At 36.4% G+C, this 18,368-nt stretch overlaps 1 protein-coding gene across 1 annotated transcript in view; it reads right to left on the reverse strand.

Moving 5' to 3' along the window:
• Positions 1-3,124: 3,124 nt before the first annotated feature.
• LOC104005067 (ankyrin repeat domain-containing protein 36B-like) overlaps positions 3,125-18,368 on the reverse strand; it is a 48,977-nt gene continuing 33,733 nt past the window's right edge. Inside the window, 8 exon segments of the mRNA XM_054678579.2 lie at positions 3,125-4,356; positions 4,854-4,947; positions 5,296-5,353; positions 8,439-8,820; positions 8,823-9,144; positions 9,146-9,286; positions 10,412-10,595; positions 12,986-13,199. Of these exon segments, the coding sequence (XP_054534554.2) occupies positions 5,317-5,353; positions 8,439-8,820; positions 8,823-9,144; positions 9,146-9,286; positions 10,412-10,595; positions 12,986-13,199 (1,280 nt within the window). The 3' untranslated portion in view covers positions 3,125-4,356; positions 4,854-4,947; positions 5,296-5,316.

Below are 18,368 nucleotides of genomic sequence, written 5' to 3' on the forward strand. Positions count from 1 at the left end.
CCTCCCATCCCCTGTACAGACACTAGAGGCTCAGCCTGGGCCCCCAGAGTGCACCTGCAGCTGTTGCAGTGCTGCTACCTTTCTGCCTTGAGGGGCAGCCCTCCTCTCAGTGTAGGGGTCTCCCCAGGCTCTCATCTTCTGAAGGGAACACCCCGAGGCTCTCCACAGGCTCCTCAGAGGCCCCAGCTGGAGTGGGCTCTGGCGTAAACTTCACAGGCTTTCTCCTTTCCAGGCGCTGCACCCGTGGTTTCCCCTGGGCTTCCCAGGATCCTGCACCCAAGTCTTATCTCAGGGTTGGCTTTGGGGGAAACTTAGACCCAGATATCCTACAACCATCTCCTGAGGTCCCAGCATGTGCTGGGCACTGGGGTGCAGTACCTTGAAACACAGGGTCCCACCAGTCACACCAGATGCCCCACACTGAGCAAGCAGCTCTGACTGGCAGCTTTGTCCAGGATAGCCAGAGGCTCTGCTTTGGCCAATAACTGGGCTCTGATCTTTAAAAGATAGAGGAAAAAGCACAATAAAATGTTAAAATTTGAAAAACAAACAACATCCTAATCTCTGGGGTTTGCCGCAGAGAAACTGGCAGCCCTACTTCCCACCCCAGAAGGAATCTTCAGGGAAGCACATCTCAGTAATAACTAGATGCTGGACTTGAGAGGCCAGCTCCTGTTCAAAGGGAGGGACTATGAGGGAGCATTACCAGTTCCTCCCCCACATCTGCAGAGCTCAGATCCCAATTTGTGCTGCTAGATTCACTCAGTTGGATCTGGTCCTCCTTGGGACACCAGCAGGTGATAAGCTCCCTTGCTCCAGAGCCTCTCTCTCCCTCCATCAGTCATCTCCAGTGCTGCACGTGCCTCTGTCTAAGCCTGATTCCTGACACCGTGCCTACCCATCACCCTCCATCACTTCCTGGGCTGGGAGAAGGCTGTGATGTTTCCATGGTGATACTGGACCACCCCTGTGCAGAGGCTTAATCACCATAAATTTTACTGATTCAGTGGCCCAGGGCTTTGTGTATAGGTAGGAAATAGGATTGTAAACACCTCTATCTCCCATGTATGTTTGTGTTCTCAGAGAAGGAATGTTGAAACTAGTGGCAAAATACCTGGGTGAGTCAAGGCCCCACATAGATGCCTCTTCTGTTCTAACTTACTTGTCAGGAGGGTCCAGGAAACACACTGATTTCTGAGTCCACATCTAGGATCTCCATCCCCTGAAGGGCCACACATCCAGCTCACTGGTTCCAACACACCTTACTGAGTCCCACTGACCAGAGTCCACCCTCATTCCACCCCAGTTTCTATGCCTTGGGCCATGCCTGTGGGAGATTCTAGCCAGGTGGAGTACCTCTGGCTTGTCTCCTCCCTGCCCTGCCTTGTCTCCTCCCTGCCCTGCCTTGCCTGCCACAGGCCCCAAGGAACTCCACCCTGCTCCCCAGTCCTCTCTTCCCAGCCTCATTCCTGCCTGGTCATCCTGAGCCCTGCTTAGCACAATGACAATGCCGCCTCCCTTGCTGGGTCACAGCCACTCCTCAGAGGCATCACGTCCTCATCTGACAGATGAGGAAAAGCCTAGATTTCACATCCGGAACACATTGCAGTCAACACTTAGATCAAGGCTTCTTAAATGCCAACCTCTGTATTTCTCCACCTTTTCTTCCTCATCTCAGCCTTTAGCCATAAGACGTTTTCAAAGGAGAGACCCAGTTTATCAGAACATGCAAAACATCATCCCAGGAACATTAACTGTCCTGGGGCATTCTGTCTTCTCAGGTGATTTGATAAATTAAATGTGTGGTTTTAAGTGTCTGAAACTTCTGTGACAGTCAGTGCCCCGGACACCCATTCCTGCCTTCTCCGTTGCTAGCACACACCTGAGATTGTACCATGCTTGGGCTCCCTGGCAGCCAGGGCTCAATTCTGGCCACTGAGAGAAAGCCAAGGTCTGCTCCAGGGCTAGGGTTGCTTTCCTGATATGGTGGTCAGATACAGCTGGCTGTCTTAGACTGACTTTCCGGGGACAGACTCTGAGACAGAGAGCCCTGTGCATGCAGGAGGTTTACTGTGGAGGCTTTCAGGACATGCACCTGGGACAGATGAGGGAGGCAGGATGGGGCAGTGGGAAAAGCTGGCTGACAATGAGGTTGCAACTGAGGCTGTGGCTGACACTGCAGGGAGCTCTGGAGCTGGTTGGCCCTGCAGCTGCCCTGCCTTGAGTCAAGTGGGCAGAGCCTTCGTCTCTCATGTCAGCCGGTAGTTCCCAGGCAGGGGTGAAGGCATCTGTAGCAGCTGCTCTCCCCAGCAGCTGTAGGGAATGCCTTGGCTTGAAAAGGTAACCTGGGCAGGGTGCCACCACATCCACTACACTGCCACCTCCTCTTCCTGCCTTGGACAAGGACTTCATGGCCAAAGAGATGGCAAAAACAGAAGCCCAGATGTGACAGCTGTTCGACCAACACCAGCCACCTCTTTGCTTGAACTTCATAAGAAGTCCAAGATGACAAAATCCATTCCCCACTATGCTCAGCTCACGATACATGCAGCCAAATGCACTGCAGCCTGGTAGAAGTGCGCTTTCCCACCTTCCACTTCCTCCAAAGGCCCACCAGGGCCTTCCCTCCAAAGCCTGGTCCTCCCTCAGGCCTGCAGAGAAGACGGAACTTCCCAAGCTCTTGTCTCAGGAGACAATGTGTATTATAGAAAGATTGTGGGTGTGAGTGGAGTGGGAAGTTATTTAGGTAATAAGATTTTCAGGCTCGGCGCAGTGGCTCACGCCTGTAATCTCAGCACTTTGGGTGGCCGAGGTGGGCAGATCACAAGATCAGGAGATGGAGACCATCCTGGCTAACATGGAGAAACCCCATCTCTACTAAAAATACAAAAAAAAAACTAGCTAGGCACCTGTAGTCACAGCTACTTGGGGGGGCTGAGGCAGAAGAATCGTGTGAACCCAGAAGGCTGAGCTTGCAGTGAGCCAAGATTGTGCCACTGCACACCAGCCTGGGCGACAGAGCCTGACTCCGTCTCAAAGAAAATAATAATAAAAAAATAAAAAGTTAAAGAGGCCAAGAAACATCATTTAAAACACGATATAAATTTTCATCAGACATAAAAGATACAAAAATATTTTCATTTAATAAACATCTTTGCATGTCACACATTTAATGGGAAACAAAATATCATGTTAATAGCCTAGTAATACAATTTTATTAAAGTCAGTATAAGTTGAAAAGTTTATCAGTGTTAATAAGAATGAAAAATATGTACAATATGCAATTACTATTAAATATAATTTGCCCATAGTTGCACACTGAATTCATTATCACAGCAGTTAAATATCAGAGCTTCTGGTTTCTCACTCTTCATTCATGTATTCAGCAACCATGTGCTAAGGTACTAGGACAAGCACTGGAATTACAAGAAAAAGATGATATGGTCCACCCCTCAACAACTGTATGCTATAATCTGAAAAAACAAACAGGCAATTCCCATACAGAGTCATACATACAATGACAGGCATAAGACAGCACTTATTGGAAGACATAGAAGGGATACTAGCCTAGGTTTGTGTCAATATTGTAGGCTTTTTGGTAGAGGCAATTCATAGGTTGATATCTGAAAGGGAAGGAAAACACATGTAGGATAGAGGGAAGAAGTAAATGCAAAGAGCTGGAGGTGAAGACGATCACTGTGGAGCTCCATGTAGTCTAGTTTGGCTGGATGATAGAACAAAGGTGCAGAGTATGGTAAGTGGTGAAAGAGAAGGCTGAATAATCTGACAAGTACCACACTGATGTGAGAGTTTTGATTCCATGCTAAGGAATTTTCAACTTTTCCCAGGGGCAAAAGTAAACCAATGACAAAGTCATGACTAGAGATTTAAAATGTCACTGGACAAGTGACTGCTTGTGACCTGTAATTGCTTAACTAATTATTATCACATGAGTGTGGGGTCTGTTAGCCTTAAATCACTACCTTAACCTTGAGAAGTTGATAATGCCTTTGTTTTCTGAGAACAGTTTCAGTGTGCAGGCTGACAGTTCTATAGGGGTGGCAGAAGAAAAGTGTAGGGCCAGAAAAAAGGGGATACACAGACTTCTTGCAATTTTTTTAAAGCTATGGAACATGATGAATTAACATAGCATAAGTATACTCTTCACTATGAATGTTTATGTTTTCACATCTTTCACTAGATGTGTGTAAGAAAAAATATTTAATGTAGCATTTATTAACCAAGCAATTGAGAGGAATACCGTTCACTAGAGTTTATTGCAGAAATCAATGATTTGAATTTAATTCATAAATTTTGGCAATATACCTTCATCTAGCTCTTGAACACCTGTGGCATCTGAAATAAAGCAAATATTACTTATAATGTTTCAGTCAAACAAGAGACATTATCATGTAAACCCACTGTAAGTCAAGGAGAATCTGTACTGTAGATTGATCATCCCTAATCTAGAAATCTGAAATCCAAAATGCTCTACAATCTGAAACTTTTTGAGCACGGACATGACACCACAGCTGCAATGTTCCACACCTGACCTCATGTGACAGGCTCTGGTGAAAATAGTAAAAACTTTGTTACCTGCAAAAAATTACTGTAAAACATTGTAGAGAATTACCTTCAGGCTATGTGCATAAGGTATATATGAAACATAAATGAATTTCATGTTTAGACTCAGGTACCATCCCCAAGATATTTCATTAGGTATATACAAATATTCCAAAATCTGAAAAAAATCTACTTTTGGTCCCAAGCATTTTGGACAAGGGATATTTAACCCGTCCTACTGGAAAATAAAATTCCTTTTCAGTATGACAGAAATTAAGAGATCGGCTTACCAAACTTGAACGCTGCAGGATTTTCTCAAGCCGCTCAATTTGGTCATCCTGTTTTATAATAGTTTTTATCATCATGGCATTTTCTACTTCAAGCCTAAAATGTGCATTTTAAAATAATTACTCTCACATATAATTTTTTAATCATGTAAATTCTAAACAAACTTCTGAAGGTATAATTACACAAATTCTTAATGATCGCAAAAGTAGATGATTGGGCTACTGTGTCATTTTTCTACCTGTGTTTTGTTGATAATATGCAAAATTTAGGAATAATGTAGAAAAATGATGTACTTCAATACAGCTTACAAATGAAACTTTTTTGGCTTCACAAAGACATACTAATTATCATAACTGATATAATTTTCATACTACAGTGCTCTTTTGCTTTATAAATACTCAAGTTATTTTGTGCGCTGCTTCAAATTTTACTTTTGTGCGTCACCTTCCATCTCCTTAGTACATCTTATAGTAGCTGTAAGTTGATCCTGTATTTCTTGAAGCTAAAACAAAGAATTAAAAAAAATTACATTTAGAAATGACCTAAATGTCCATCAGTAGATGAATGAATCAACAAAATATATATAAAATATTTTAGACTATCACAATCTTTTTTATTTAAAAAAGGTCATAATGTAGGAGAAATCATCCCATTACCTGTTTTTTGTAATTAATTTTAGTGGGACACTGCTACACCCCTTCAGTCTGCATATCGTTCATGGCTACTTTTGTGCTGTAATTGCAGGGCTGAGTTATTGCAACAAAGATCTTATGGCTCACAAACCCTTAAATAATACTATCTGGCCCTTTACAGAAAGTTCACTGACCCCTGCTCTAGGACTAAAACACAACATTCTTCTTGCTTTTGAATTACATTTTATCAGTTACATACTCAAACTTACAAACTGGTAAAATGTGGAAAGATAAAGGATTACCTCATGCTAAGCATTTATATTTTGAATTCCAAACACTACCACATCAACTATAATTTTATTTTTTGTATGTATGCATTTAGTTTTATTATAGCAAAGCAACTTGCACATTTTTAAATATTTAAAACCAAGCGTCATCTTTCCTTTCTAGGGAAACAACAAGAAAATTTAAAAACAAGCAGGAACAAAATTAAAATCGACAAAGTCAGTTCCAAATAAGATCCTACAGGCTCTTATTGACTCTCCCATTGAATAGCAGGACTCAAGTCATCATTAGGAGAGAAGTAATTTAAAAGTGTCATCTTAAACTGCAAAAATGTCCATTAAACACACCAAAGGAGAAGCCTTGTTGTCTAAATGCCCACTTAACCAACCCAAACATCTCAAACCCATCCTTTGCTGAACTTCTATAACCCCCATTTTAGTTTAGCTTTTTCTATAAATAAGAGAAAATAGATACATGTTGGCAAATGCTAACTGTCCATATTCATATAGAGACAGAGTGTGCTCTCTGAGCCCAATACAAAGAGAGTAAGGATTTTCATCGAAATAAAAATTTATTCAGTAAAATGGCCTTTCTGAACAAGTTAACCTGAAATCTATGAAATAAGTATACACAGGTTCTTTACACATTCAGAAAAGTAGAGACTAAAAATAAGATAATTTTCTGAAACATTCCATTAGACATTATCTTCTGAATTAATCTGGCTTGCCTCACCATGCCAATAGAGAAATCATTAAAAATAGACTGTTTAACAGGAAAAAAAACTCTCTCAACTTCTGTGAGAAATTATGCATAATTCTCAACTTTCCTAAGGTTAAATATTTAAGAAAAAAATATATGTATAAAAAATGGCAGAATGAAAGCCAGAGATTAAGATATAGGTGCATTATAATAAACTTGTAATAAAATTAATAATAAGGAAAATACAAAAGAAAGCCATCCACTAAAATTAGTACCCCAAAACACTTTATATTAGTTAACTAGCTACAGATTAACAGTTGTTGGCGTGCAAAGTTTCATACATTCTTGACTTCTCATCTGGTCTAATTTCTTCCTTGAATCCTGCATCTCATTTTCTAAATAGATGCAGTGATGCGATGAAGCATCCAGTAAAGCTTTTGTTGCTGATTGTTTGTTTAAGACATCATCTCATTTTTGTTAAAGCTGTCTCACAGCTACCTGATGTTATTTTTGTTACTGATTTTACAAATCACCTTATTATTAAACCATTAATAATATTTAACTCTAAAGCATACACTTTGAAAAATATCACCACACAGACAGATTCACCTTCTTTTCCTCATGTGTACACATCCCTGTTCATTACTGAATCCAGTTAAGGATACAGAAGGTGTTATCTTCCTGCCAAACTGGTATTGTTATTCACATAGCATATTCAGCCCACTAGTCATTCCTCCCCTGATGAATCTGCAATGCTTAAAAACCTTCTGAAGTCTCAAAAAGAAATGAGTATGTGGGTGAGACTGATGGTGGTAAATTCTACATTGTGGAATGATTTCCCTCTTTTTTTTATTACAAACTCAAATCAACCTCAGAGTTCCTCACATTAAATCATCTGCTTAAATCCTTCCAATGGATGTCTATCTCAGAAGAAAAGTAAAATTCCAGTGGCCTTAGATGCTCTAAGTAACCTGCCCTCCACCTCCCGCCCTAACTCAGCTGCTGTGTCTCTCCTCCCTGACTCACTCCATTCCTACTCTGCGTGAATCCTGCCACTCCTCATTAGTCTGAAATCCTCCTTAGTCTGAAAACGGGGATCCAGTGTCAAACTAATAAATCACAGATAGCTATGCCTCTCTTTGTCCTGGACAAAGTTATATCCAAATGATAGTAATTGAGCCTTGAAATAAAAATTATGAGCAAATTTTTTGTTTAAAAACTGAAAGTAAATTATAAATGCCAGTGGGAAGATAAAATCAAACATGATTTGGCTAAAATTTACTGCATTTTCCCCATATTATAATATAAGTAAAATTAGATGCCTTTAAAGAATAGAATGATCATATCTATACATAATTTGAGATTGAAATAGTTTCAGATTTAAGTCAAATTGACATGAAGAAAAACAAAATTTTACCAACTAAGACATATTTCAAGCTACTGAAGAAAAGTAATTATGAAATAGGGAATACACTTCAGTTCATCTAGGAAATCTGAAATTAACTGTCAAAGTACCCCACTTAATTGAATCAATTTCAAAATACCATTTTAGGTATGAGCATTTCCATACATCTGATTTATCATGGTCTTAAAATGTTGCAACATAAATACATTAAAATTATTATTTCAGCAGTATAAGACTACATTATTAATATTAGTCTATATTAACATTTTATAACTTAAAATTTTATAAGTGACACATTGACTTTAATCAGAGGAAAGCGTCTCTCAGTTCTAACTTTGACTTGCTGGAAACAAGGAATGTTTCTAAGCTGATATAGCAGATATATTTATCATATGTATCTTTTTTATATTCAACTAGATCCAACATTCAGCTGTAACCAAATATTACTTTAAATTTTACTTCAGGAAGTTTGAAAAATACTTATTTTTCTTGATACTTTTCTTTCTGCTTGCTCTTTTTCATATTGGCGTTCTTTTTCTTTCAAATGATTCAATTCATTTACCAACCTTTTACTGTCTTCTTCTAGTAAAAGACAGCGCTTTCTGCACTCAGCTTGAAGGTTTTGTACTCTAGCATCACATCTGGCTTGAATATTAAGTATTGCTTTTTCTTGATTGTCAGCTTTGTTGCGAGCATCATCCAGGTGCTGTTGAAGCAACATATTTTGTTTTTTTAGTTGACAAAATCTTTCCCGCTTTTCTGTGCATTTTTGCATTGTATTGTATCCACTTTTGTACCTGTTTTCAATGTCCTTCATTTGATTCTGTTTTTGCTTTAGCTCACTTTGCACGTGTTCCAAAACCAAAGCCTTTTCTTTCAGAGCCTCTCTTGTGTAATGGAGCTCAGTTTCGAGGACTCTGGACTTACTCTCAACTTTAGAAAGTTGCTAAGAATCAGAACACAAGAATTCAAATTTTCCTGTAAATGACACAATTTATCTACTGTTCCCTGGAAAGCAAGCTCTTGGTCTCTTTCTGATGAGTGACTTTGATCATGATCACATAGAGCAGCATTCAGTCTACAACGGTATGATTGCATTTCTGTTTCCAGTCTTTGCCTGCTCTCTCTTTGCTTCTCCAGTTTGGAATGGAGCGTTGTGTTTTCATCCATCAGAGCAGCAAGCAGTCCACTATAACAGGCTATCGTTTTTGCTAATATTTCCCCATTCCATTTTACAGCCTTTTGAAGGTCTTCATGCTTTCTTTTCACAATCAATTTCAAAGTCTTTTAAGTATTTCTTTTCCAGGTTTTGGTTTTTTATTGTGTCTATTTCCAGCCTGAGCCTGGCAATTTCATCTTGCATCAAGCGGTTTTCATGCAGCAAGTCTTCTTCTTTTTCATCAGTTTCAGAAATCTAAGTAAAACAAAGAAAACTTATAACTAGTATCCAATAGGATAACATATTGTGATTGCTACTGAAATTAAATAATAACCTGTACATTTATACAATAAGAGGTTGCCATAACTGGATATCTAACTGGGAAAAAAGAAGTTGAGTCAAAACCTCAAACCTCATACAGCATAAATTCCCCAAAGTTCAAAAGTTTATTTGAAGACAGTGAATCCATGAAAGCAAAAAAGAAACCACTAGATAATTTTTTTAAATTTCAGGATTAAAAAAGGCTTTTACTGAATTACAACAAATTGCAAGGCATAAAGAATTAATAACTATGACCACATTAAAAAATTGGGTTTACACTCTAACATCTAGACTATACCTCTCCCTATAGTGAGAACCTTAGCTTGGCAGATATTTGGACAGATGAATGACATTTTCCAAATTCTTTAAGTTCCCTTTTTCTAAAATATTGTATAGATATTCTACTTTTCTAATATTGTTATGGTCAGTTTTAAGAATGACATTTATTGATAAATGATAAGTCTAGGCATTGTACTAAGCACTTTTACATGCACAAATCAATGAACTCATTTAATTATAATTCTATAGCAAAAGGTTAAAAATATAAGCAAGCTGCAGGATTTTTGCCAGCTTTTCTGACTCTACTCCTAGTGCTCTTCCACCAAATCAGTAACTTCTGTGAGGTAGATATATACATACAAAAATAATCTTCTATTTCAAGACACCAAAAGTCAAGAAAATTAAATTTATAAAGCTCTTCTTAGAAAATCATGAGATTATTTGCTATTGTGATAACTTTTATTTCTTTTCCATAACATTTGAAATGTAATTAACATGAAATAGGGGAAAATATGCTGAACTATGTCACTAGGAACAAAATACTTACAATATCATTAAGTATATATTATAGAATAGCATTGTTTTCAAAAGGCCTTTGAACTTAAATAAAATATTTCAATATTTATTATAAATAATTGTAGCTATAATCATGATTCATTTTTAAGATGAAATAAAATTTGGGGATTGTTTAGGCCTAAATAATATACATTAAATGAAAGAGATATTATAAGTAATATTAATAAGAGTAGAAATATGAAGTTTTACCAAACATTAGTTTACCTGATTTGAATTATTTCCTCCTGTCTTCAATTCCACCTCCGCTGATTTGAGAGCCAGTTTAATTTGTTTTGTCACATCAGCTTCTATCCTATACTGCTCTTCTGTTATTCTTAACTTTTCCCTAACTTTTTGGTACAACTCTTCAACATTTCTTCTTTTCTTTTTTTCTTGCTGTATGGCAAATCTGTAAATATACTTATCTTAGAATTTATCTTATCAGTGAGGACTAAGCTCTAATTTTTTATGTTGCCCAAATTCCTACCTAAGGGGTCCAGGAAGTCATGCCCTACAAACCATGGATTCTCATCAGATGGGTTATATTTGACCCTGTATATTGTGACTTGCTTTTCAATCTGACTCTGGCATAACATTATGAGACAAGGAAGAAAATATCTAATCCAAAATATATTTCCTTGCCATGCCTTGAAATTGCCCTGCAAAGTCTCTTGTGGGAAAAATCCACATTCTATAGAGAACCCCCTTTCCCCTTTGTTTTCCTTCCTTTCTATGCAGATCCAGGGGATAATCAGCTAAGAGCCAGGCACCCTTCTGGGTCTGATAAGAAATATTTTACAACCTGCTCTCTCTGAAGTCTGCTGAGAGATTCCTCTGCACAATAAAACTTGGTCCCCACAATCATCTATCTTAACCTGAACATTTCTTTCCATTAATCCCAGGTCTTCAAATAAACTCAACCAATTGTCAACCAGAAAATGTTTAAATTTACCTATAGCCTGGAAGCCCCAGCTTTGAGTTGGCCTGCCTTTCTGAACCAAACCAATGTATTTCTTAAATGTATTTGATTGTTGTCTCATGCCTCTCTAAAATGTATAAAACTAAGCTGCGCCCTGACCACCTTGGGCACATGTTCTCAGGACCTCCTGAGGGCTGTGTCGGGGGCTACGGTCACTCATATTTGGTTCAGAATAAATCTCTTCAAATATCTTACAGAGTTTGACTCTCTTTGTTGATATTAGAAAATAAAACATTCATACGTTGGTTTATTATCCTAATAAAGTTTCTATGTTCTTAAATACTATTTTTCTTTCCAGTTCTCATGTTTTTAATTTCTCACCTCAATTTCATCCAAAGGACATGTATAAGTTGAAATGTATTGATAAAAGAACATCTTGCATAAGTTTCTGTTACTAGTAACTCTAGCAAATATTATGAAAAAGGATGTTGAAAATTATTCAGTAAAGTTACAAGATAAAAATTATCTTTTCTTCACATAGTAATTACTCCTCAATTAGGATGAATCATTTAGAGTTAATTAACATAAAGTTACTTTTTATAAACAAGTTGATGCATTCACTAGAAATACATTTTCATCTTCATGAAACATTCATTCCAAGTATCCCTAAACATAATTTACATTGTAAGATAGCATTTTCGATGTCTTTATGAAACATATATCAGCAGATTACTGTAATCCAAGATGAGGTTAAGAATGTAATATGTTACCCTACACTTTTTAAGATTGTTTTTTGGGTAACACTTTCAGTCTATCCTGTTGATTAGTATGTATTTTATAACCAACTTTGAAATCTGTTTTGGAACAACACAAGATCTAATATTTAATTAAACAATAAAGAATAATACATGTCTTCAGCATAAAACTGAACTAATTTTATCTACATAGCAGAGATATGTTGAATAAGAGATGAGAGAGATGTTGAATAAGCTAATCAGTAATCACCTTCCATTTTACTATTTATTCCCTGCATATTAAGAATAAAACTGGATAATTTTTTTTTTTTTTTTTTTGAGAGGGAGTCTCGTACTATCGCTGGGCTGGAGTGCAATGGTGCAATCTCGGCTCACTGCAACCTCTGCCTCGCAGGTTCACATGATTCTCCTGCCTCAGCCTCCTGAGTAACTGGGATTACAGGTGCAACCACCACACCTGGCTAATTTTTTGTATTTTTAGTAGAGATAGCATTTCACTATGTTGGGCAGACTGGGCTCGAACTCCTGACCTCGTGATCTGCCCACCTCGGCCTACCAAAGTGCTGGGATTACAGGCATAAGCCACTGCACCCAGCTGATAATTTTTAAAATAATTATTCTGGGTAAAGAAAAATATCTGTTTTATACTCTGTTGGTTGAATTATAAATTAATATAAACATTCTTAAGAACAATTTAGAAATATTGATCAAAGATCTAAAACAGATCTAAAAAGTTTCTATACTTTAACCAGAAGAATTTATCCAAAGTAAATAATTAGAAATGTAGAAAACTATGTGTATATAAAAGATGTTCCTTGTAGCATTATTACAAAAATTTTTAAAACCTAAAATTCCATTCATCAATTAAATAATGAGATTTCCAAAGGGTAAAATTCTACAGGGCCATTAAAACCATGACTTAAAAGAATATGCATTTAATTATTAGAGAAGTATTCACAATTAAGAACTTGTGATATTATATCCAATAATTTCACGCTCCATAAGATTAAGAAGCTTTCTTCCCTGTTAAATCCTAGAAGGAAAGTTTGCAATTACAAAACTTCTCCTTATACATCTTTAATATAAATCAAATAGTTCAAACATTTATTTAAAACTAGGTCATACCTCAAACTACAGAGTTCTTTTTCCAATTGAAGTCTTTCATGCTCTAACTGCGATTTTATTTCTTCTTTTTCAGATAGTCTCTTTTGTAGTACACTAGCCTTATTTTTCATTTTTTGAATTTTTACTCTAAGTTGCTCACAGTGATTATCTTTAAGTTCTATTGATCTTTTACATAAACAAAATGTATTTTTAATTTTCAATAGGTGAACACAATCTGTAACCAGGAAAAAACAAAGTAGAGATAAAATACATGAGTAGATTTTTGGATATAAAGGACTGTGCATTTTTAACATGTATTCATTCATACATTGAACAAATATGTACATATTGAGTGCCTACAAGGTGGAAGATATTATAGTAAGCTCTGCAGATAAGACAACACCTCTGCTATTGTTTTAGCTTCAAGTGTAGTGAAGAACCAAGATAAAAAGGTGACAGTTATAAACTCAGATAGGTCTTGTAAAAAAAAAGAGAAAAACCATAGTTATATGATTGCATAAGATAATTTGATCTATACTTCACCTAGGGAAGATTTCCCTGAGGAAGAGATGCTACACTGAGAAATGAAGGATGAGAAAGAAGCAGTTAAGCAAAGAGGAAAGCAAAGAACTCTGGCCAGTTTGCAGCATGTGCTGTGCTGAAGCTCTGCTGCAATCTGTTACTAGCTCTGATGGAGTAACAGATACTGATTTTTCATCTTATCTGAATGAATAAAAAACAAAACAGACAAAATACATTAAACAATGATTTTCAACACAGTGGACTTCAGGCAATGAAGATGGTAGGTGATCACTGAAAGACAGAAAACAAATATAGCAGGCCTTACAAATGTCCCAGCTCTTTTGGCAGAGTTTTGACAGAGGTTTGAGGCCATGACAAAGGGAGAAAATCTGACATTGAGCTGGGGTGATGAAGCTGAGAGGCTAGTAAAACCAAAGTATATAGAGATCACAGGACAGAAAACTGGAGAGAAAAAAGCAGTAAAGGAAACAAATCCTGGAGATGTGCAGAGATTCCCTCTTGGGTATTTAGTGGAGTAATGAAAAGTGCTTGCATGCTAGGAAACTTCCTAAGAACAATGGAAAATAAAATTTTAAAAAGTGGTTAAAGAAAATTAGCAGAAACTATGTCTGGGGTTCACACAATGACTGGAAGAGGGTCCATTCCCATGAGCCAGGCCAAAATACCACATACTTAACAGGACAATGAATATTCAGAAAGGTCTTGCCTCAGGAGTGAGGAATTACCCCAAATCTAAAAGCAAGAATGGAAAGAGTATAAGTAAATCTCTGTACTACAAATAAAACTCAAGACAATAAGTGGAGGCAGGGAAGGTTTTTCTTAAAAAAAAAAAAAAAAAAAAAAACCGTACTTGTAGAGACGCAAATTACATTGTCAGAAGTAAAAACTATAGTGGATGGAAATAAACACAAATTAAAGATAACAAAGGAAAAATTCCTAAATTTGACACAATAAACTGCAAGAAACTTTCAAGCAGCTAATAGATAACTCCCCAAATAAAAAAGAAGAGACAGAAAAAAAATTAAAGAGAAAATGGCCAAAAATATTCTAACCTTAATACAAACCATAATCCCACAGATTCAGGAAGGAAGTGTCTGGGACAGAAAAAAATGAAAATGTATGATTGTCATTTTTTATACCATCTATGATGTATAATATTACTGAAGGTGAACTGTGATAAGTTAAAATTATATACTAAAAATCCTAAACACTAAGATAGCAAAACAGTTATTGCTAACAAACCCAAAAATATATACAAAATTGAATCATAAAAAACAGTTGACAAATCTAAAAGAAAGCAGCAAAAGAAGGGGAACAAAGAACAGATGGGACTAATAGCAATCAAACAGCTACTAGACAAACATAACTATATCAATAATCACATTATAAATGACACTTGTCTAAGAATCTCAACTATAATACCGACTGTCAGGCTCAGCAAGAAAGCAAGACCCAACTACAGGCTGCCTATAAGAAATGCACTTTAAATGTAAAGACACAAATTGGTTGTAAGGATGGAAAAAGATACATGCTAACAGTTGCCAAAGGCAGCTGAGCAGGAGTGGCTGTATTAATACCAAAGTAGATTTCATAGCAAAAAAAAAAAAACCAGCAATAAATAACAAAAGGTCATGTCACAATAGTAAAAGGTTCAGTTAATCAACAAAACATAACAATCCTAAGTCTTTATGCCCCTAATAACAAACCAGCCTCACAATATATGAGACCAAAGTGGATAGAACTACAAAAAGAAACAGACAATTTCTAAGTAATCTGAGGTTTCAATACCCTTTATTCAATAAGTGATAGAACAAGAAGGCAGAAAATCAGCGAGAATAGACTTGAACAACACTATGCTTTTCAAGTACCCACGGAACACTTACCAAAATAGACCATATTTTAGGCCATACAACAACTCTCAATTAAAGGATTGAGTCAGAAGGATTTAAGTCATACAAAGTATGTGCCCTGACCACAAATCAATCAGATTAAAGACCAATAACAAAAATAACTCTGGGAAATACTCAAATATTTGGAAACTAAGTAACACACATCTAAATAACCCTGGGTCAAACAGGTAATGAAAATAGAAATAGAAATTATAAAATATTCTGAACTGAATAAAAATTTGTCAACCAGAATTTGTGGAATGCAGCTACAGCTGTACTTGAATACAAATTTTTAGCACTGCCGAATGTCTATATTAGAAGAGTCTTAAATCAATGACCTTGACTTCTACCTTAAGCAACTAGATAAAAGAAGAGTGAATTAAACCCAAAGCAAGCAGAGGAAAGGAAATAATAAACATCTGCTGTGGTCTGAATGTTTGTCTTCCCCAAAATTTATATGCTGAAAGCCAGTCACAGATGTGACGGTATTAGGAGGGGGGATTTTTACAGGTAGTTGGTCATGAGAGCCAAGCCCTCATGAATGGGATTAGTGCTTAGTGCTCTTATACAACAGACCCCAGATCTCCTTCACCCCTTCTGCCAAGTGAGGGCGCAGAGAAAAAGAATTCATTCGTGAACTAGGACGTGTTCCCTAACCATACACCAAACACGACAGCATCTGGATCTTGGACTTGCTGACCCCACAACTGCGAGAAATCAACTTCCGTTGTTTGAACCAGTCTATGGTATTTTGTTATACTGTTGGTTCCAGAAGAAACAATAGAAAAAAATCAACAACACAAAACAGCTTGAGGAGATCAATAAATGTGATAAAGCTCCATTTAGCTAGGCTGCTCAGAAAAAAAGAAACAATGCAAATTACTAATTTCAGAAATAAACAATGTGACATTATTATAGATTCTACAGATACTAAAAATATAACAAGATATTATAATTTCTATGTAAGTAAACATGACAACTTAGATAAAATTAACAAATTCCTTTAAAAACGAAAATTAGCAAATCTCAATCAAGAAGCAATAGATAACGTGAATTGCCCTATATCTATAAAAGAAAGTTAAGTTATAGTTAAAAACCTTCCTAAAAGAAAACTCCAGACCCAGCTAGCTATGCTGGTGAATTCTACAAAACATTTCTGGAAGAAAATAATACAATTATACATAAACTCTCCCAAAAGAAACAGAAAGAAGGAGTATATCTCAACTCAGTCTGTAATGTTAGCTTTACCCTGAACCAAAACCAGAAAATATTACCAACAAGAAAATTCCCTCATGAGCACGAATGTAAAAATTCAACCAATTTGTGATGCAATGAAGACATCCTCCAATAGCGGAGTGAATAAACTGTGGTTACACAGCCATACAGTGGAATATCACCCTACACATAAAGAAAGGAGCAATCAATTCATGAAAATATGTGAAGGAAACTTAAATGCATATTACCAAGTGACATAAGCTAATCTGAAAAGGCTACTTCCTGTATGATTCCAACTATATGATCAGGAAAAGGCAAAACTATGGATAAAGTAAAAGGGTGCCAAATGGTAAGAGACAGCAGGAAAAGATACATAGGCAGAGCACAGAGGATTTTTAGGGAAGTCAAAATAATTTATATAACATGGATACACATCATTGTACATTTGTCCAAATCCATACATGTACAGTACCAAGAGTGAACCCCAATGCAAATTATGGGCTTTGGGTGATTGTGATGTGTCAATTTAGGCTCATCTATCATAGCAACTACCACTATGGTGAAGGACACTGGTAATGAAGGAGGCTAAACATGTATTGGATTGGGGGTATACAAAAAAATATCTGAACCTCCCTCTCAATTTTGACAGGAACATAAAACTGGTCTAAAAAATAAAAGTCTTTATAATAAATTCTAAATGAGACTTTAGTAAATTGTATCCAATGGTATAATAAAAAGGTAATACATCATAAACAAATGGGGTTTATTCCAGAAATGGAAGGTTGGCTTAACATTGAAACATCATCATTATTTACCATAAAACAAACTAAAAGAGAAGACCCATAGGATCATCCCAACAGATACAGGCACCTGATAAAATTTACTCCTGACGTTTCAAAGAAGAAACACTCTCAGCAACATAAGAATCCAAAGGAAGTTCTTCAGCATGATAAGCAATGTCTATGATGAATCCACAGCTAACGTTCATCATAGTGAAAAACTGAATGCATTTCCCATAAGATGAGGAAGAACGTGGGAATGTCTGCTTTCACTACTTGTTTGTAGCATTGTTCTGAAGATTCTAGTTAATGCAGTCAGGCAAGAAAAAGAAATAAGAGGCATCCAAGTTTAAAAAAAGAAATAAAATTGTCTTTATACACAACCATGACCATACAATAAGTATGGGTAAACCCCAACCTGTGGGCCAGCTTCTTGTCTGATAAGCTTTTATTGGAACACAGCTGTGTTCATTAATTTATGGATGATCTATGGCTGCTCTCATCCTAAAATGGCAGAGTTTATCAGCTGCAAAAGAGACCCTTTTGCCACAAGTCTAAAATATTCACTATCCTTAGTAAGAGGGTAGTTTGAGAAAGAAAGGTTTAACAACCTTTGGTCTATGAAGAAAATCTGATCAAATCTACCAACAATGTGCCAGAACTAACAAGTGAGTTTAACAAGATTGAAGGATACAAATTCAATATAGAAAAATTAACTGTATTTCTATAGGCTAGCAATAAACAATCAAATGAAAATTTTAAAACTATCATTTTCTATAGTTTTATAAAAATGTGTATTTGGATTAGCAATGCTCAACCTGTATAAAGAAAGTCAAATTCATCTACACTAACTAAACTATCATTTACAACTTCATCAAAAATGAAATACAGATAAATCTGATAAAATATGAAAAGACCTATAAATGAAAAACTACAAAATACTACTGAGAAAATTAAATATTACCTCTATAAAAGCAG

This window comes from Pan troglodytes, chromosome 12, assembly GCF_028858775.2.
Source record: "Pan troglodytes isolate AG18354 chromosome 12, NHGRI_mPanTro3-v2.0_pri, whole genome shotgun sequence".
Classification (NCBI taxonomy): Eukaryota; Metazoa; Chordata; class Mammalia; order Primates; family Hominidae; genus Pan; species Pan troglodytes.